The following is a 21,580-nucleotide window of genomic DNA, read 5'->3' as shown; positions in this document are numbered from 1 at the left end:
ATTGTACAAAGGTGAGAGAAATAGTGTGATCAACAAAATCACAACTACGTTAAGTTGCCCTTGTTTTGATTTGTCTGTCTAGCAGCCCTTTTATTAAATGCCTGTTTGTAGCCAAACAAGAGAAAGGTTAGCTCAAAAAAAAATTTCAACTGCTTTTGTAAACAATGAGTGGGTTTTTTAAATAATTTTTCCCAAGAGGATTAAAACAATTCCCTTTAACCACAATTATTTTGCCCATTTAAATGTGAAAGCAAGTTTATTGTTTATCTTTCTTAGAGTTGCAAAACTAATTTCCAGCATTTACCCCCTAAATGTTTCTGAGAGGCAATAATCAAGCCACCCACAAGGAGAGGAAATGAAAAGATGAAACAGAAAAAAACAGTAGAGGCTGTATTTTAACCAATAAATGAAACAAACAAAAAAAAAAGTTACCAACTGGGCTTCTATGGCAAAGAGGCAACATTCCAAGACAAGGTGTGCCACTGAAGTTTTACCAAGTTTTTAGTAACCAAATAATGATATTTCAGAAGACACTGCAAGTAAGATTTCTTGTGATCCACAATCTCACTAATTCAATCTGTAGTGCCCACATATTTGTGCACAAATATATGAATAGCATTGTAATGTAAGCAAATTTCTAACATCCACATTATTTGAGTCTTATGTGCTTTACATTCTTAATCTCCAATTTTCAGAGTAGTTTCTAAGTTGGACAATTTCTTCCTTGAATAAAAGCAGTCCAGAAAAAAAAAAATACATTTGTATTCAAAGAAGAATCTATCCACTAAAGTTTTACAAGCTATGTCATTCAAGAGTATCAGTTATATGAACACAAAACTCTTCTCATTACATCCTCCAAGTATTTGGGATTTAAGATTTGAAAAGTCATCAGAACTGATAAATACTACAGTCAATAAACTGAGACTGAAAACATACAGGGCAAATTCACACTGCTTGTGAAATCTGCCTACCTCTAGTCTAGTATTTCCACAACTGGATTATAAAATTAATTTGGAGTCATCTCATTATCCAAAAGTCATTGCAGAAGGAAAGGTAATTTAGGATACAACAATTCCAGACTACACCTGAAGAAATTAGAATTCAAAATATACATACAGATTTCAAACTCAATTTTTTAATTTTATGTAAAGAATGTTACCTTGAAACAAAAATACATAAGGAAAATAAGTGAAAATTGAGAAATACATAATTTCCTGGTTTCTTAATAGAAATTTGTGTAAAATACAAAACAAAACCCAAAACACATGCTAAATAGCAAAATGTGCAGCATAACATAACATATTCATAATTAGATTGAAAAAAATTTTATGTTTTACTGTGAATACTATATTTTTATACACAGCTCAACAAATCTTTTATATTTGTGTGATTTTGTATATAACTGTCATACATACAGCCATACAATAACCTAACAGATTAAACCAAGTATTTAAGTGATGATAATTCACACAGTAGCACTTACACCATTGTGCCTATAGCTCCATCATTATACCTGCAGCCATACATGAGAAGATGAAGGAAATCATGGTGACAGCGAACAAGAGTTTTGGAACCATTTATGCTTCTGAGAACCTAAATTATGATAAGAATTTTTAGACACTTGTGACTAGCCCTGTGGTATCCAAGAAGATTTTGAGTCAAATAGTCATGTTTCTTTGTTAACTTCTCTTCAGAGGTCTACACAATTTCTAAACGTATGAAAATGAAAGAAGCTATGAGCTTCAGGGAGGTACCAGAGAAGAGAAACGTGAAAGCATGTACTTAAGCGAGACTTATTTCATTGTTTCATGTGTACAGGCAATGCTTTTATAGCTATCATGATTCAGAGATCTAATGCTTAAGAAAGCCCAATCACAATTTCATTTAGCACCTGCCTATTCAGAAAATTCTGGTCACCCATGGAAGCACAAGGACACACGAACTGTGTTCATACAAGATACCACAGTGACTTTTTAAGACTAATGTGATGGCTATTCCTGCCTCGTTCTAGAATGAGCCCATTACAGCAGAATGGAATTAGTAGCACATGCTATAGTGACAATGACTAGAGTGTAAGTGTAGTTTTGATGGTCTTAAAATGTATATATAAATATATATATAAATAAAAATTTTTTCACAGATAAAGTGAAACAGTCAACTACAAAACATCAGCAGTAAATCATAGAATCATAGAATCAATAAGGTTGGAAGAGACCTCGAAGATCATCAAGTCCAACCTGTCACCCAAGACCTCATGACTAATAAACCATGGCACCAAGCGCCATGTCCAACCTCCTCTTGAACAGCTCCAGGGATGGTGACTCCACCACCTGCCTGGGCAGCACATTCTAATGGCTAACAAGTCTCTCTGTGAAGAACTTTCTCCTCACCTCGAGCCTAAACTTCCCCTGGCGCAGCTTGAGACTGTGTTCTCTTGTTCTGGTGCTGGTTGCCTGGGAGAAGAGACCAACACCCTCCTGGCAAGAACCACCCTTTAGGTAGTTGTAGACAGCAATAAGGTCTCCCCTGAGCCTCCTATTCTCCCAGCTAAACAATCCCAGCTCCCTCAGCATCTCCTCATAGGGCTTATGCTCGAATCCTTCGAAAAGGCTATCAGTACCTTGTACAGTAATGGCACATTATGACCTAACTGCAACCAGCTGCTTAGTCTGGTATTTCACAGAATCACAAAATACATCCAGTTGTAAGAGACCTCAAAGATTATCCAGTCCAAACCTGCACTCAGCAGTGAAGGGTCAACACTAAACCATGTCCCTAAGTGCCAGGTCCACACACCACTTGAAGATCCCCAGGGACAGTGATTCCACCACTGCGCTGTGCAGACCATTCCAATGTCTGACAATCTTAACACCTTCTTTGCCTCAATTTTTACTAGCAGGACAGAATGTCTTCCAGACAGCTGGCCTCCAGAGCTGGCAGAAGGAGCCAGGGAGCAGCAGTGTTTTCCTCTGCTCCAGAATGGGGTAGTTGGTGATCTGCTCAGCTGCTTGGATTCCCACAAATCCATGGGAACAGATGGGATCCATCCTAGGGTGCTGAGAGAGCTGGCAGATGAGCTGGCCAAGCCACTATCCATCATTTTTCAGCAGTCCTGGCTCACTGGAGACATCCCAGAAGACTGGAAGCTGGCCAACGTGGTGCCCATCCACAAGAAGGGCCGGTTGGATGAGCCAGGGAATTATAGGCCTGTCAGCCTGACCTCAGTGCCAGGCAAGATCATGGAACAGGTCATCTTGAGTGCATTAACACAGCACTTTACAGGATGGCCAAGGGATCAGGCCCAGCCAGCATGGATTTAGGAAGGGCAGGTCCTGCCTGACCAACCTGATCTCCTTCTAGGAGCAGGTGACCCGCCTGGTGGATGTGGGGAGGCCTGTGGATGTAGTCTACCTGGACTTCAGCAAGGCCCTTGACACTGTCCCCCACAGCAAACTTCTGGCCAAGCTGTCAGCCCATGGCTTGGATGGGAGTACACTGCGATGGGCTAGGAACTGGCTGGAGGGCCAAGCCCAGAGAGAGGTGGTGAATGGTGCCACATCCAGCTGGCAGCCAGTCACTAGCAGTGTGCCCCAGGGATAAGTGCTGGGCCCTGTGCTCTTTAACATCTTTAACATTGTAGTAATTTCTGTAGAGGAGAGGGTCCTCAAAATGCTGTTTCCATAGCAATGTAAAAACTATATAATCTACTGATTTCATTATTAATATGCAACATTTTAATCTTTTCTAGACCAATGTTAATGGATGCCAGTATTTATCAAAAAATAGCGGTGATGATGCAATCCTACAAACTGACTATCATTTGAGACCACCACAGGTAAGTATTTGATGAAACCTCTTACTCCCCACAATCGTATCAGTGCCTGATTTTTTTTCACTCTGAATGCAACTTCAGATGACTAACGAGTTTCTTTCTAATGCCAGGCAACAGCCAACTGGAAAGTGTAAATACCAGAATCACAGAATCATAGAGTCATTAAGGTTGGAAAAGACCTTTAAGATCATTGAGTCCAACTATAACCCAACTATCATGACCTCTAAACTAAATCATGAGGTGCCACATCTACACACTTCTTGAGCACCTCCCTGGACCGCCTGTTCCAATGCTTTACCACTCTCTTGATAAAGAAGTTTTTCCTAACGTCCTATCTAAACATCCACTGGCACAACTTAAACCCACTTCCTTTCATCCCATCACTGGATCCTTGGGAGAAGAGACCAATACCAGCCTCACTGCAGCCTCCTTTCAGTTAGTTGTAGAGAGTGGTAAGATCTCCCTTTAGCCTTCTCTCCAGACTAAACAACCCCAGCTGCCTCAGCTGTTCTTCATATGCCGCTCCAAACCCCTCACCAGCCTTTTTGCTCTTCTTCCTGCAAAGTGTGGGAGCCCCCAGGGTGACAATGCAATGATGTCAGTGTGTGAGAGCAGGATCACAGTGGTGGGAAGCACAGCAGCAGGTGCCACTCTGGCCCTGGAGCTGGAGTCACCACAGCACAGCAGTGGCAGAGGGCAAGGAGACAGCAAAGCTGGTGGCGCAGTGCAGAGGCACGGTAGGAGATTGTCAGGCCTGCTGCCTGGTGAGCTGTTGCAGTGGTTCCCAGCTCTAGAGGGGCTGGACAGGAGCAGGAGAGAATCACAGAATACATCCAGTTGGAAGAGACCTCAAAGATCATCCAGTCCAATCCTCAACCCAGCACTGACAGGTCAACACTAAACCATGTCCTTAAGCACCAGGTCCACAAGCTGCTTAAATACTCCCAGGGACAGTGACTCCTCCACTGGCCTGGGCAGAGCATTCCAATGCTTGATAACCTTTTCAGTGAAGAATTATTTCCTAATATTTTCTGAGGGATGGGTGTCAAGTGGAAGAGGCCAATCTCTTTTTGGTGGTGCACAATAATAAGACAAGGAACAACAGGTACAAGCTTGAACACAGAAGATTTTACTTCAATGCAAGGAGAAAATTCTTTACAGTGGGGGTGACAGAGCACTGGAACAAGTCGCCCGGAGAGGTTGTGGAGTCTCCTTCTCTGGACACATTCAAAACCCGCATGGATGCATTCCTGTGTGGACTGCCCTAGGTGATCCTGCTTTGGCAGGGGGGTTGGAATCTCTGGAGGTCCCTTCTAACCTCTAACATTCTGTGATTCTGTAATATACAGCCTAAACCTTCCCTGGTACAGCTTGTAACCATTTCCTCTAGTTCTCTCCTTTGTCATCCATGAGAAGAGGCTGGCCCTCTCCTCACTCCAACCTCCCTTCAGGTAGTTGTGGATACCAGTGAGGTCGCCGTAGGAAACCTGTGACTAAAAAACTGTATAGAAGACTTGAGCAACACCTGCTCAGACATTACATGCTGGAGACATTAATTAGGGTTAACTGAGAAATCAGCAGCCCAGCTGAAGTGCATGTACACCAATGCATGCAGTATGGGTAACAAACAAGAGGAATTGAAAGTCTTGGTCCACCAGGAAAACTATGATATAATTGCCATTACAGAAACATGGTGGGACAATTCACATGATTGGAATACTGCACTGGGGGGTTACAAGCTCTTTAGGAGAGACGGGCAAGGCAGAAGAGGAGGAGGGGTGGCCCTGTATATTAGGGAATCTCTTGATGCCATGGAACTTGAGGTTGCAGATGAAAGGATAGAGTGCCTGTGGATTAAAATCAGAGGGAGGGCTAACAAAACTGATATCCTGGTTGGAGTCTGTTATAGACCACCCAACCAGGATGAGGAGGCAGATGAAATATTCTATAAGCAAGCGGACGCTGTCTCAAGATCATCAGATCTTGTCCTTGTGGGTGACTTTAACCTGCCAGACATCTGCTGGGAACTTAACTCAGCAGAGAGGAGGCAGCCAGAAGGTTCTTAGAATGTATAGAAGACAGATTCCTGATGCAGCTGTTAAGTGAGCCTACCAGGGGTCAGGCTCTGCTTGACCTGCTATTCTCAGAGAAGGGCTGGTGGGAGATGTGATGGTAGGAGGCTGTCTAGGGTGCAGCCACCATGAGATAGTGGAGTTCTCAATATGCAGCGAAATAAGGAAGAGCAGTAACAGAACCCTTACTTTGGACTTGCGGAGGGCAAACTTCAGCTTGTTTAAGCAACTTACTCGGAAAGTACCCTGGGTAGCAGCCTTCAAGAACACAGGAGTCCAAAATGGTTGAACCTACTTCAAACAGGAACTCCTGAAGGCACAGGAACTGACAGTTCCCATGTGCCGAAAGAGAAGCCAGCAGGGAAGGCGACCAGCCTGGATGAGCAAGCAGCTCTTGAATGAATTAAGGGAAAAAAGAGGTTGTATTGCCTTTGGACAGGGCAGGGGGGCAACTAGTTGATATGTTTAAGGATGTTGATAGATCATGTAGGAGAAAAATCAGAGAGGCAAAAGCCCAGTTAGAACTTAAGCTGCCCACTTCTGTGAAAGGCAATAAAAAGCATTTTTATAAATATATTAATGCTAAAAAAAGGGGCAAGAACAACCTCCACTCTGTAGTGGATTCGGAGGAGAATGCTGTAACTAAAGATGAGGAAAAGGCTGAGGTTCTAAATACCTACTTTGCTTCCATTTTCAACAGTAAGGCAGGAGGACTTCAGGATAACTGGCCTCCTGAACTGGTAGATAGGGTCACAGAGCAGTGTAGTTCCCCTGAAATCCATGAGGAATTAGTTAGGGACTTGCTAAGCCACTTGGATACTCACAAGTCCATGGGACCAGATAGGATCCATTCTAGGGTGCTGAGAGAGCTGGCTAAGCCACTCTCCATCATTTTCCTCCAGTCCTGGTTCACTGGAGAGGTCCCAGTTGACTGTAAACTGGCCAATGTCATCCCCATCCGCAAGAAGGGCCAGATGGATGAACCTGCAAACTACAGACCTGTCAGCATGACCTCAGTGGAGCAGATCATCTTGGGGGTAATCACTGTGTACCTGAAGAATGGCCAAGGGATCAGGCCTAGCCAGCATGGATTTAGGAAGGGCAGGTCCTGCCTGACCAACCTGATCTCCTTCTATGATCAGGTGACCCATCTGGTGGATGTGGGGAAGGCTGTGGATGTAGTCTACCTGGACTTCAGCAAGGCCTTTGACACTGTCCCCCATAGCAAACTCCTGGCCAAGCTGTCAGCCTGTGGCTTGGACAGCAGCACTCTGTGCTGGGTTAGGAACTGGCTGGAGGGCCAAGACCAGAGAGTGATGGTGAATGGTGCCACATCCAGCTGGCAGCCAGTCTCTAGTGGTGTCTCCCAGGAATCAGTGCTGGGCCCCATCCTGTTTAATATCTTTATCGATGATCTGGGTGAGGGGATTGAGTCAGTCATCAGTAAATTTGCAGATGACACCAAGCTGGGGGCAGGGAGGTCATTGCGTCCTGGTATTCAGCACTGGTTAGTCCACACCTTGAGTCCTGTGTCCAGTTCTGGGCCCCTCAATTTAAGAAGGATAATGAGACACTTGAACGTGTCCAGAGAAGGGCAATGAGGCTGGTGAGAAGCCTCTAGCACAAACCCTATGAGGAGAAGCTGAGGGAGCTGGGATTGTTTAGCCTGGAGAAGAGGAGGCTCAGGGGAGACCTTATTGCTCTCTACAACTACCTGAAGGGAGGTTGTAGCCAGGAGGGGGTTGGTCTCTTCTCCCAGGCAACCAGCACCAGAACAAGAGGACATAGTCTTAAACTGCACCAGGGGAAGTTTAGGCTTGAGGTGAGGAGGAAGTTCTTCACAGAGAGAGTTGTTAGCCATTGGAATGGGCTGTCCAGGCAGGTGGTGGAGTCACCATCCCTGGAGGTGTTCTAAAAGGGACTGAACGTGTCACTTGAAGCCATAGTTAGTCATGAGGTCTTGGGTGACAGGTTGGACTTGATGATCTTTCAGGTCTTTTCCAACCTTATTGATTCTACAAAACATCACAGGACAACACAAACTGAAAAGGACTTGGAAAACTCTCCCTCTTCCCACCACTGACCAATGGTAATATAATCCCCTTCCTCTGTTCTGTCCACTTTATTCTGTTAATAAATAGCCTTGCTTTGAGATTTGGCCTCATTTGTGCCTTAAATTACATAACACGGGAATGTTCAAAACAAAGTCTCTCTTGTCCTCTGTACTGAGACAGTCTCCCCTCAGCCTCCTATTCTCCAGACTGAACAATGATCTAGATCAACAAATTGACACAGCCATCCATCTTGCTATCATCTGCAAACTTACTGAGGATGCAGCCAGTCCCTTCATCCAGGTTATTGGTAAAGATATTAAAGAGGACAGGCTCCATTCCTGAACCCCGTGCGACACCACTAGTGACTAGGAGCCAGATTTTGCTCCATTCACTACCACTCTTTGGGCCAGCCAGATGGGGCTGGCAGAGCTTGATGCAGATATGCTGGCCCTACAGGCCCTGCTGGCCTGCACACCCTCCTAGCCAAGAACAACCATCTGGTTTACTGCCCAAGTGCCTGGGGTAGGCTGTGCTCAGCCACTCCCTCATCATCCTCAATCTCAGCAGGATCCACTTCCCTGAAGTGTTGCCCACCGTCTTTGGGCTTCACGGGCTGTGGAACCTCAGGCTTGGTGGCCGCTGCCTCCATTGCATCCTGCCCAGCATCCAGGAGCTCCACATCAGGGAGCTCTGAAAATGATCAGTAAGAGCTTACTAAAAGATAATTTCTCTATGGAAAAAAACAAAACCAACCAAACAAAGAAACCCAAATACCACTAAACAACACACAAAAAGGCACCTTTGGTCTGTAATTAAGCCTGCCTATGATTCTGATGGTGGTTGCACAAGTTTATGTATCTATGGCTTTAAGACAGGCATTTCAGTTTCATGGGATGAATGCTGGCCAAAGAGTCTAGAAAACCCCCAAAAGTGGTGAAAACAGAATCTGTGAAAACAGGCTGAGTCACTGTAGAACCTGTGAAGTAACTCTGGAACAGAGCTAGAAGGCTTGTGAGACAAGATCTGTCCAGGCAAAACTGAACAATTCACACTTAGAATAGCAGCACAGGCAAATTACATCTCCAGCAGCATCAGGGAACTTAAAAGTGCTGCAAGCAGTATAAACTATAAACAAAGCTACAGAGTGTGAGCCAAGGAATTCTACATGTTCTTCCTCCTCATAGAAGTATCTCTTTACTTTAAAAACCTTGACACCAAAAAAAGGACAGAATTTTGTTTACAAAGTAAGAGCACCCAAGCCCAGAAGCCTTGAATTCTTCTACCAAACACTAAAATGAGACACTTTGGCAAGTACTGTGGTCATGGGTTGCTATTTCCAGTGGTTGGCACCAAATCTGCAACATTTAGATACTTAGAACTTAATGATGAAAAGTGAAGCAATTCACTGACATGACACTGTGGTAATATTCCTTTGCCCTGGTCATATCAAATAAAAGCAACACCAAAGGGTGAATTCAGACTAATCTTAAGTCTCTTCGTCTTATTGTAGCCTATATACCATGTTGCAAAGGAATAACAAATAGGAAGTAGGACCTCTCAAGATAGTATATATGCTATACATATTCTAGTCATTACACTTTACTTTTAAATCACTGTGCATAGAATTCACCACAAAACAGTAAGTGCTGCAAAAATTCAAAAATTAGTATGACTAATGACTGCTGGTATCTGCTCTTGGTAATGATGGCCACTGTGAACACAACAAGAAAAAAGGAAAAAGCTCACAAACTTTTTTCACTGAATGATCAGTAGTTACCTTATATTTTCTATCATGCTAAGCCAAAGAACAGAAAAAAGAGTGAAAACCATGAGGATGTCTTATTCACTTAAGAACCCAGAGACATTTTTCTATTTATATTAAAAAGATTAGAATCATTGGTAATGATGATAAACATTTGCACCAGAATCATGCTAAATGGCCCCAATTTTGCTAATATTGACCTGCCAGAAGGCAGAATAAACAGCCACATAATGAGAAACACTTTATATATATCTCATGTTTAGTATTTCCAACATTACATTTCTGTTGTCGCTTTCCCAGCAATGGGAAACTACACTTGAAAAGCATATACAGCAGAGAAAATAAACAATGCTGATCATCTGTCTCCAGCCTTCTATGTAAACCAAACATTTGTATTTATGGCTGAGGCAATACTTCCATTGGAAACTCCTGTTTTCAAGTACTTTTAGCAGTTTGGGAAAAAAATTGCCCATGAAGATTAATATTTACAATTTCTCCCTTAGTCTAAGTGAAGATTTTTCTTCTCCTGTACTCCTCCTCCTTCACTGAATCGGAGACAGAAGGAATTTAAAAAAAATCTTCCTGGTTATTTTGGAGCTAAGTAAGTAGAGGAGGAAGACATTTTTCACAGGTTAAAGATTGTGCTTAAGCTTCTTCTGTTACTTCATGATGAAGGGAATATGAATCATCATTTTCTCTTCAGAAAGAAACTCCCAGAAAAAGAATAAGACAGACAGCCAAGTGGGAAGAAAAGATGAATCAGCAGGGAAGTCATGCTAAGAAAATTCTTCTGATATCATTAAATCCAGCCCTCAAAATAAAATGGGTTATCTAGCCCAGAATTTGTCCTTTTGGAACAGTGATAATGCAGGAAGCCCATACCATTTCTCAGGGAATGAAAATCAGTGAACAAATCACTTGGGAATAGACATCGATCATAAAAGGAAATAGTAGAACATGGATAGCGAGGAGATCGTGATTAAAATAACAGCCAATTACTCAAATGCTAGTTATTCAAAATGTTTGCAGGCTCACTAAATGTCTTGTCATAGTCTTGATGAAGGAAAAAACAATTAAAACACAAAGAGAGCTCTGCACGTGCTTATAGACCTGAGGCACTTGAAGGGCCAGTGAGCTCCAGTCATTCCACCTGAGAAAACAAACTATCACAATGGCTTTTTTGGGACAGAAGAAACAATGTGCTGCCCCTGCTTTCCAAAATGCTCACACGTTTTACTGCTACTTCTGCTACTGACTCATTGTCTCAAAATGCCTTATTTACTAGATAGTGTTCCATTCTCACTGAAAGAGTAAGGATGAATCGAGAATTAAAGAAGGCAGCCCACAGCCCTCTTTCAAGAAAGGGGCCTGCCTTTGGTCCTTCATAACCTACATAAATCGTAACTCCAAGATAGAGTAACTGTAGTTTCTAAATCCAAATTTCAGTATGTGCTATTTTAGTGAAGGCAAGTGTGATGCTGATGTTAAAAAACAAGAAAAAGAATGCATTAAATTTAGTTGTAGGAATTCACAGAAAGTATAATACTAAATGTTTAACTTGCTTACCTTCATCATAAATTTCTGTAGAGCCATGAGAAGGGGAAAAGAAGAGAAAATGTGAAATGAATATTTGCTTTCAGGTGCATAAAAATGGGATTTGTTTTCCCTGAAAAAGTGAGTGGGATACACAGAACATTGAACTACATTGAAAAGGAACACTTATCATTGCTTTTAGCATAATTATAGCTCGTGCTAGAAAGCAAAACAGCTGCTCAGAACAAGTCTTCATTATTTATTTTTTAGACAATAGTCTTCTCAGTTTGGGGTTTTTTTTTTAGGTTTAATTAATATAGCATATTAAATACTTATTGCTTAAAGATAAAACACAGTATAGGTAAAACAAGAGCCATGACTGCCATCCTAAGCATCTTGATCTGCAGATAATTTCTAAGTAAGTGCAATATGATTTCTAAGGTCCTGCATTTCAAGTGCAGTGCTAGACAGCAGCCACCGCTATTGTGGTAACTCATCATATATAAATACATAGCAAATTAAGAAAATTAAAACATTACTAATATTTCATGAAGTGAATAAAATAATTCAGTACCGCATGACTGATGTCAGATTATGGACATTTTCAGGTTAATTTTCATAGACATTGCTCAAAGATAAAAGAAGAGTGATAAACTATGTTACATGCAGTGATTTGGTTTTCTTTGTGAGAGTCCTATGGCCATCTTGCCATCTTTTGACCTCACCAACTCATGTTTTGATATCGTAAAAGTTTTAACTTGAGGACTGAAGTTTGGCAGCAAACCTCTATTCCACATGAAAAGAGAGACTAAGTGGAAAGCTTCCAAGCAAGACTGGGTGCTTTCATTTCAAACACGCTTTTAAAATGCCAGTATCAGTTTTCAGATACACAAGAGGTTCAATGAGGGGGGGAAGAGGAAACCAGTTTAATAAAATGATCTCAAAAATGTTCAAAGACTTCTCTCCTTAAAAGTCTTCCAGGTCTATTTATTACTTATGTATTTGGAAACAAACTGACCAAAACTAAAGACTATGCACCCTGTCCACCATCCCCCATAAAGTCAAAATTTAAAATACAGTATGATCATTTAAATCATTATTATTCAATGCCATTTCTCATCATTCCAATATTTTGTGTGCTTTTACTCCAGGAACTAACCAGAAATCTTTGCTGAGCTGAAATCTTTGCTGAGCTGTCTACAGCGGCGGGTGGGGTGTAAATTCATTACTATAGAAACAAGTTAATTAACAAATTAATTTTAATATAATCTTTCCCATACTTTTCAGTGCTAACTTTGGTCTGCCATCATGCTGTCCGTTTATCAAGATTAGATCCATCAAAGACCTCAGCCTCTTCTAGCTGTCATTCGTCTATGAAATTTTATTCTGAGAACTATGCAACCAAACCACTCTTCCTATATTACAAATACATTTTACAACAGTCCTTCCGTGAAACCTTCTGGTTCTCTTCTTGATAGTTTAATTAAGTGCTCTTAATCTCTTAACTAGCTTCAAATGAAAGTGGATAGTTTATCTCTTCCCTTGATTACTAAAATGACACAGCATCTTCTTGCGTTACATTTTTTTGGAAGATGAGAATTAATAATTCATTCTCTTCAGCTGACATATTAAACAAAATATAACAAATGAGACAGAAATAATTGTGATCTCTGTCATATTGTGTTCTGCAGTTATTTTGGTTCCTTAATAACTGCAGATGTCATTCTTGGGGAGAGAAAGTGCCACAAACAGTCCCTCTCAAGGTAGAAAACCTGAAAGACAACAGTGGGTGAGAGAAATCTGAATGCATGCATCCTTCTACTGCTTCAAAACCACCAGGGGAAGAAAATAGGCTGAAACTTAAATCATTGGGAAAAAAGCTCTCTCTTCATGGCAAATACTTAAAATAACATTATGTCCACAACTGTGAAGATGATGCCCCTGTAGAATTTTTAGGCCAAGCCAAAGAAGTTTACATGCCATGAACTGTAATAGCCTCAGCTGCCCAGTTACCAGCAAATGGACAGGCAAAGGGTTACAAGTACTACCGCCACCCCTCTGCAAGAATTTTCTAAAAGGGTTTTTAGACCAAATAGCTTCTTAGCTAAAGGTGAGCGCTTACTTTGGAAAACATTAACTCTCAGCTTGGGAAAAAGAAACACCAGCCACACAAAACAACAACAAATGAATAAACAAAAATACATACACACAAACTCCAAACCAAAACAACAACAATAAAAACAACAACCAAGGAACCCTGAAGCCAAAGAACAGAAAGTACACATTTCATGTAGGCAACGGGCCGTTTGCACAAGAAATTTATCCAACTCATCCACTGCAGAAGGAAGAGCTTTCACTTGCTCTCTGTGTCTGAGCACAACAGCACACATGAGTTTCTGGACTAATATTAGCAATTCAGAATGTCTATTTGAAAATTAAACAGAACAGAAAAAAATTGAAATTTCTTAATGTCATTCTAACATTGACTGCTCTTGCAAGATATTGTTTGCCAAACACTAACACCAAAGTGTTAACGTGATAAAAAGACAACGTGCTCCTTGGACAGCTTTTGAGTAGTGTGTCATTTACGATGATTGTTCAAAACGCTTTCTATTTTACCATAATCTCAACCTAATTCTTGGGTTCTCTGGCTAGATGAAAATAATAAAATAATGCTATTTTATTTGGAATTTTTAATAGCAAAGTTGCCAAGATTAGTTTTTTTAATTATTTCCATTTAGAGATTATCTGTTGTCCATATTTTTTCATACTGTTCTTGTAGTATTTTATTCGCTTACATATAAATACCAGATCTTTCCACTAACTTAATCAAGAAGTACTGAAAACAAGCTGAAAGTAGACAGTTTGCTGCCATTCACAGTCATTACTATTGAAACATGGAACAGAGCTTGTAGTTCTAAGATCTATAAAGTGGACCTGAAGGAGAAATATCAAAGGAATCCTAGTATGCAGCTGGAAATGTCACTATTTAAAAAAAACAAAAAAGTTTCAGTCACATTTGCACACATATTTCTTCCAGAAAGAAAACATATACTTAGAAAGGAGAAGAGAAGAGAAGAGAAGAGAAGAGAGAAGAGAAGAGAAGAGAAGAGAAGAGAAGAAGAGAGAGAAGAGAAGAGAAGAGAAGAGAAGAGAAAGAGAAGAGAAGAGAAGAGAAGAGAAGAGAGAGAAGAGAAGAGAAGAAGAGAAGAGAAGAAGAGAAGAGGAAGAGGAAGAGAAAAGAGAAAGAGAAGAGAAGAGAAGAGAAGAGAAGAGAAGAGAAGAGAGAAGAGAAGAGAAGAGAAGAGAAGAGAAGAGAAGAGAAGAGAAGAGAAGAGAAGAGAAGAGAAGAGAAGAGAAGAGAAGAGAAGAGAAGAGAAGAGAAGAGAAGAGAAGAGAAGAGAAGAGAAGAGAAGAGAAGAGAGAAAAGAAGAGAATTAACCAGGTTGGAAGAGACCTTTGAGATCATCGAGTCCAACCTATCATCACCAAGCACCCCATCCAGTCTCTTCCTAAACACCTCCAGTGATGGTAATTCTATTTCTTTCTCTTGATGACATGAATTAGGCTTGGGCTGCAATTAGGCATTTGCTACAATATAAAGTATACTAACGATGAAACTATGCTTGAAACTATACTTGAAAGTATACTAACAATGAAAATATGCTTGAAACTCTAGCCATATGTGTGGCATTTGAAGCAGTATTTACACAGACACTGCCTTTTGATAGGCCTGTTCACTTTAATATCATACAGTGCTATCCACTCCTATTTTCCCTTAGTATCACTTTAAGAATAACTAAGTGACTCTAATACTGCTGATATTAATCCCTACATTGATTCGCCTCTGCAGTCTATATCCAAAATTCAAATGCAGATTCTTTAAACTGGATGACCAAATATTTGTGCACAATTAGTGTATTTTCTTCACACAGTAAAGTAACAAGTAAATCTGTAGTCAAGTACATTAACTTACTGTAATCAAAAGTTCTCAGAAAAAAAAAAAAAAAAATCAAGGCCTTAGAACATTCATTTAGTGATTGAAAAATCACACTGATTATAAAGTACGGGCATTCAACTAATGACTTTAACTGTACTGAAGATATATTACTGTAACCAATTTCCTTTGCTTTGTGACTGTTTCCTGTAGTCAAAATCCACTTGATCTTGTTATATTTATCCACTCCACACTAACCTGAAAGCCAGAATTTATACACTTCTCAACTCAGAAGTCTCTGTAATGAAAGCAATTGCTTTGAAAAGTGTCTAGAGTGTTTCCTTACTCTGCACTTTTTTTTGCTCTAAAGAAACTGAAAATTAGTTTTACCAGCAACATAAAACTGAGCTAACACAGTAACTGAGGGGAAGAGAACAGCATTTATCATTATCTTCAGCAGAAGAGGTTCCTTAGTCTGTTTCAAAGTTTCAGACAACCCTACGATATTATAGTTAGCAAAGCTTTGCCATTAGCCAGCGTATGATGAAAACCCTTATCTTTTGCACTTTAAGATCCAATACATTTGGTTTCCCTCCAAGCGAGAATCTCCTCAAGAGTAATTAGTCTTGAAAATAATCATTCTTGATGGCTCGTAAGGCCAAATTTTTAACATAATTCACCAACTATAGATAGGCAAATGTGTAAAAACATCCAGGTTTTGAAAACCACAGATGCCCTTGAAAATTCCTGCTCCTTACACTGAGCAAGGGTCTCTCACTTGTAATTAAAAAAGTGGACAAAATGAGAAGGTAACCTGAGTATCATTATGGCATAAAAATGTTCCAAATCAATCCACTTAAAAATTTACTGGTTGTCACAAATATCAGATTCATAGAATACAGATAATGTTATCACACTGATATAATTAGTTACAACTAAGACTTAATTACAGGTATTGTTTAATAAATATTGTAAACATCTACATATATATGCCACGTGACATAACTTGGAACACATGAGTAGAAAGGGCATTGAAATGTCTAAGACACCAATGAAACAATGTACTTACCTACAACAGCCTCAAGCACTTCAGTCACCACTTACTATAAACATGTAATAATCACAAACTAAAATTCTATAATGTCTGACTGAAATAAAGTGATATCAGTGCTTTGTGTTATTGGCCAAATACCAAAAGACACCTGAGGCTGTTCCTGGTCATTTGCAGCTCAAACTAACTATTAAGAAATAAGGGACACCTATCATGGTCCAAGCTTTCAGAGAGGCTTTTAACATTTAAACGTGAACAAAGAATTCTACACACATTTTTATGACTACTAACTCATAACTAACATACATATGCAGATGTTGGAAGCAACATTGGAGAAAAACATACATAAATAAGTATCATATAGGGGAATTATATCAGATGCCCAAACAAATATGCGTGGTATACACAGACACATTAGGGAAGGGCTTAACAACAAATTCACCAAGTAACTGTAACTGTGTTTTGGATTTATTTGCTAACATCTACAAATTATTATTTTTATTATTATTCTTATTCTGTAGCAGCTGTTCTCCATTACTAAATATTTTGTGTATATATATTATTTGCAGCTAGATGTGCAGCTAGATGTCATGTATTATTTCTCACTATTAATTATCTTACTATCATGCATTTGAGGATTACAGTGTCTGTACTGGAAAGACAGGGTGGGTTACAGAATGGAGTTGTAACATTAGACAGCAGGGCTCAAAACTGACAGGCAATAATCATACATTTATATTACACAATTATACAACCAAATTTAAAGAGATAAAAGTCATTGTGGTAGCATGAAATTTGGAATAACAATTCAGGAATGACCAGATCCTAAATGACTATGTATTTGCCTCTTTTTTTGAGCCATGCAAGTTGAAGGGTCACAAACACAGAGGGTATCAAAACAGACAAGCTAGACTCAGTGGTAACATGAAATATTTGGGATCAAGTGAATAAAAGACAGAATCACATACCCATTTTTCCACATCAACTAGCTGTAGAAAGAAAAAGCAAGAAATCAGTAAATCTCTTTCCTTAAATACAACATATCAAAGACTATTTTGAAGCTAAGTTTCACATTTTTGGAATATCTAATATGAATAAAAATGCAGCACTATTCTTTTAGCATCTCCTATTTAAAATCTCACTTTTTATTCTATAGGAAGCACTTTATACTCTGAAACTTCAAAGTATCTATTTAAATAATCAGATAGCAGGCAGAAAATAAAGACTAATAAGGAATTAATTCCACATGTATTCAGTACCAACCAGTCAAAAATGCAGAATAGTTTCCCCAAAAACATATCTCCATTTCCTCAAGTCCTCTGTCCTAAGTGAATACTGTTCACTTTGAAAGGTTAGTGGCTGCTGTTCAAGATTTGCTTTTTTAAGGAATGCTATATAAAGGAAAACTAGGGGGTTCCTGTCAAACCCTGACCCTACAACTTGCAGCATAAGAGAATATGTTGTGTAATAACAGAGAACAGTACACAAAAATGTCCTTTCTTTTTCTTATGGGGAAAGAAGGAGGCACTTTTAAAGGTTAAGGTTTTGCATTAACAAAACTGTTTCAAGGTTCATTAAGTAAGCACATTTAAAATTACACTAAAAAGTTTTGCAGTCTCTAAAAGGATAGAGAACATCTACTAGAATACATTTCAGTTTAGTATGGCACTACCTATTAAAAACCTAGTTGGTACCAACAGTAGTACTGAAGTAGATTTGTCTCTGGAAGTAGCACAAAAAACACTGCATCACAGTGAGCCTTCTGTAGTTTTTACTGCAGGTACACATTGACCTTTTGTTAGCAGATGCCACAAAAATTTAGCAACAATATGAGACAGTTTTGCTCAAACCCTGAGCAAATTCAAAACCATTTGGATTCCAGCTCACTTGTGAAATTACTGTTACAAAAGGTAATGTATTTAGTTCTCACCTATTAAAATAGTTTTATTCTAAGTAAATTTTATCACTTTTTATATATCTATTTTTTTTTCTATTAAAATGGAGTTTTATATTTTCAACGCTGTTCAGACTTCCTAACACAGAAAGCTTAGAAACACCATCTGACTTATCAACTAATTAACACAATACATTTATAAACATTTTAAATTTGATAATTCCTACCTCTCTTCTCAGACTTGGACTGCATTTAGATTTATAATAAAAATTCTGTGATTTGCCTCTATTTTATTGTTGTATAATAATCTTCACTGTGACTTCTGTAACCAGATACAGATGCAGACATCCCTCCTAAAAATGACCCAGTGTTCTAAAATGGATGCAATGTATGAAAAGGATATAATAAGATGTTGGTAAGTTAGAAAAGCAAGCAATGATTTAAATCTAAATGCGAATGACACAACTAAGATCTCTTAAAAAAAGGAGTAAGGAATAGCCAAGTTTTCCATTTATTACCTTACTTTTGATATATATTTTGTTTTGTTAAAATTGTATATGCACTGAGGACATAGCATGACAAACAATTTGACTGTGACAATGCTGGAAAGAGGGAATTGATTCACACTTTGTTGCCTTGCTTTGAAAAGCTCTCATCGTCTCTCAGTTTAAGTGAACAAGGCAGACACAATAGGTATCAGAAAGAATACACTCAAAGCTCAATGTATATTATTAGTGGTACGATCAATTGCCTTGTAATTGTTGAATTGCCCATCAGCTTCCTTTAATTGACACCAGTTAGCGTCAAGAGTCAAGGGCAGTATTTGCCAAGTAGTTATAAGCTCTACACACTAAATCTGCATTGGCATGCTCATCTTTAAATATAATTGCCAACAAGCTTTGGCATATGCCAGAGGCAACTTTATTCAGCAATTTCTCAGGACAACCACTTGAACTATGCATATACACTTGTGAAACCCTACAGTTTGTCATCTGCATGACCATCATTCACACAAGATAATGAACGCACCTAAAGAGATCTGCTTCTGAAAGAATGGTGCAGAGCACACCACAATGAAATCTTGCATTTTTAATTATAGTCTCATTCTGTAGGTCATCTGTTGTGTGCCTCTTCAGACCCCTCCCAGATCTGGTGTGCTCTCTCTTCTCTAGTTATCTGTGGGAGATCTTTTCCAGCTACTAAAGTCAGAAAACAGTTCTTTCTTTCAGACCATTTTGTCCCAAGTTCTAAAACTTGCCTGTGTAACATATGTAGATAAAATTTTGTTAGTTTTTGCCATAAGGAAGCTATTCTGGAAAACCTCTGAGTTTCAAGACATTTCATATCCTATTTGGGGGTGAAAAACAAGCATGACCTAGGAGTATATTAATTTGCCTGGAAATTCAAGGAATGCAGGTTAGGTAAACATAAAAGTAAATGATTACTCGTACTTATGAGTAATTCTTCTAATGTTGGCAAAATAAATGTAAAGCTGACAAACAGATGAAAGGAAACAATGAATATCTCACCCTAGTACTTTTATTTAAGATACAATTCAGATAACAAGAAAGAAGAGGCTCCACAGTGCATCTACAGATTTTGCTTCTCCCTGACAGTGCATTTTTTGTTTGTCTGCACAGACCAGAATTCACAGGAACCCTTTTTCCTATGGATTTCCCAATATGCATCTAAATTTTGGGAACACTATATTCAAAGCTCCTTTTTGCGATGTACAGGTTAGTACAGGGAGAGAACACAGCAACAACAACAAAAAGACAAAACTAACAAAACCAAATTAAAATACATACAAACATAAAAACCCTCACAAATAAGCAAAACCCTAACCTTCCTAACAGACAGGTAGAAAGGCTCTGCAGAGGAATTTGAACAGGATGGATTGATGGGCCAAGATGAATTGTATGAGGTTTAATAACAAGGCCAAGTGCCAGGTGTTGTCACAATGACCCCATGCAATGCTACAGCAGTAGGGCAATGCTCTGGAAAGTTGTCCAGGACCTCAGGGTGCTCGTTGACAGCCAGCTGAACATGAGCCAGCAGTGTGTTCAGGTGCCTTGTATGAGGAATAGTGTGGCCTACTGAGAGAGCTGGCAGATGTGCTAGCTAGGCCACTCTCCATCATTTTCCTCCAGTCCTGGCTCACAGGTGAAGTCCCAGATGACTGGAAACTGGCCAACGTGGTCCCCATCCATAAGAAAGGTCGGATGGAGGAACCTGGAAACTACAGGCCGGTCAGCCTGACCTCAGTGCCAGGGAAAGTGATGGAGCAGATTATCCTGGCGGCAATAACCGCACCTGAAGGATGGCCAAAGGCTCAGGTCCAGCCAACATGGATTTAGGAAGGGCAGATCCTGCCTGACCAACCTGATCTCCTTCTATGATCAGGTGACCCATCTGGTGGACATGGGGAGGCCTGTGGATGTGGTCTACCTGGACTTCAGCAAGGCCTTTGACATCATCCCCCACAGCAAACTGCTGACTAAGCTGTCAGCTCATGGCTTGGACCATTACACTCTGTGCTGGGTTAGGAACTGGCTGGAGGGCCAAGCCCAGAGAGTGGTGGTGAATGGTGCCACAGCCAGCTGGCGGCCAGTCACCAGTGGTGTCCCCCAGGGATCAGTGCTGGGCCCTGTTTTCTTCAACATCTTCATCAATGATCTGGATGAAGGGGTAGAGTCAGTCATCAGCAAGTTTGCAGATGACACAAAGTTAGGGGCAGATGTTAGTCAGTTAGAGGATAGAAGGGCTCTGCAGAGGGACCTTGACCAACTAGACAGATGGGCGGAGTCCAATGGGATGGCATTCAACAAGTCCAAGTGCCGAGTGCTGCACTTTGGCTACGGCAATCCCATGCAGAGCTACAGGCTGGGGTCGGAGTGGCTGGAGAGCTCCCAAACAGAGAGGGACCTGGGGGTGCTGATTGACAGCCACCTGAATATGAGCCAGCAGTGTGCCCAGGTGGCCAGGAGGGCCAATAGCATCCTGGCCTGCATTAGGAATAGTGTGGCCAGCAGGAGCAGGGAAGTCATTGTGCCCCTGTACTCTGCTTTGGTTAGGCCACACCTTGAGTACTGTGTCAAGTTCTGGGCCCCTCAGTTTAAGAAGGACATCGAAACACTTGAGTGTGTCCAGAGAAGGGCAACAAGGCTGGGGAGAGGCCTTGAACACAAGCCCTATGAGGAGAGGCTGAGGGAGCTGGGATTGTTTAGCCTGGAGAAGAGGAGGCTCAGGGGTGACCTCATTGCCCTCTACAACTACCTGAAAGGTGGTTGTAGCAAGGAAGGGGTTGGCCTCTTCTCCCAGGCAACCAACACCAGAACAAGAGGACACAGTCTCAAGCTGAGCCAGGGGAGGTTTAGACTCAAGGTGAGGAGGAAGTTCTTCACCGATCGAGTAATTCGTCATTGGAACAGGTTGCCCAGGGAGG

At 40.4% G+C, this 21,580-nt stretch overlaps 1 protein-coding gene across 6 annotated transcripts in view; it reads right to left on the bottom strand.

Moving 5' to 3' along the window:
- RYR2 (ryanodine receptor 2) overlaps positions 1-21,580 on the bottom strand; it is a 405,629-nt gene that overhangs the window by 256,316 nt on the left and 127,733 nt on the right. For 4 of the 6 annotated variants that reach the window (XM_068155143.1, XM_068155152.1, XM_068155161.1 and 1 more), the window contains exon 4: positions 17,210-17,230. The exons of the other annotated variants lie outside the window; for them this stretch is intronic. In XM_068155143.1, the coding sequence (XP_068011244.1) occupies positions 17,210-17,230 (21 nt within the window). The remainder of the gene's footprint in view (positions 1-17,209; positions 17,231-21,580) is intronic. 6 annotated transcript variants of the gene reach the window in all.

The sequence above is a fragment of the Melanerpes formicivorus genome, unplaced genomic scaffold (genome assembly GCF_026170545.1).
Source record: "Melanerpes formicivorus ecotype bairdi unplaced genomic scaffold, bMelFor1.0.p_v2 SCAF_2, whole genome shotgun sequence".
In the NCBI taxonomy this organism is placed as follows: domain Eukaryota; kingdom Metazoa; phylum Chordata; class Aves; order Piciformes; family Picidae; genus Melanerpes; species Melanerpes formicivorus.
The sequence above is the reverse complement of the archived record's forward strand: the minus strand, read 5'-3'. Positions and strand labels throughout refer to the sequence as shown.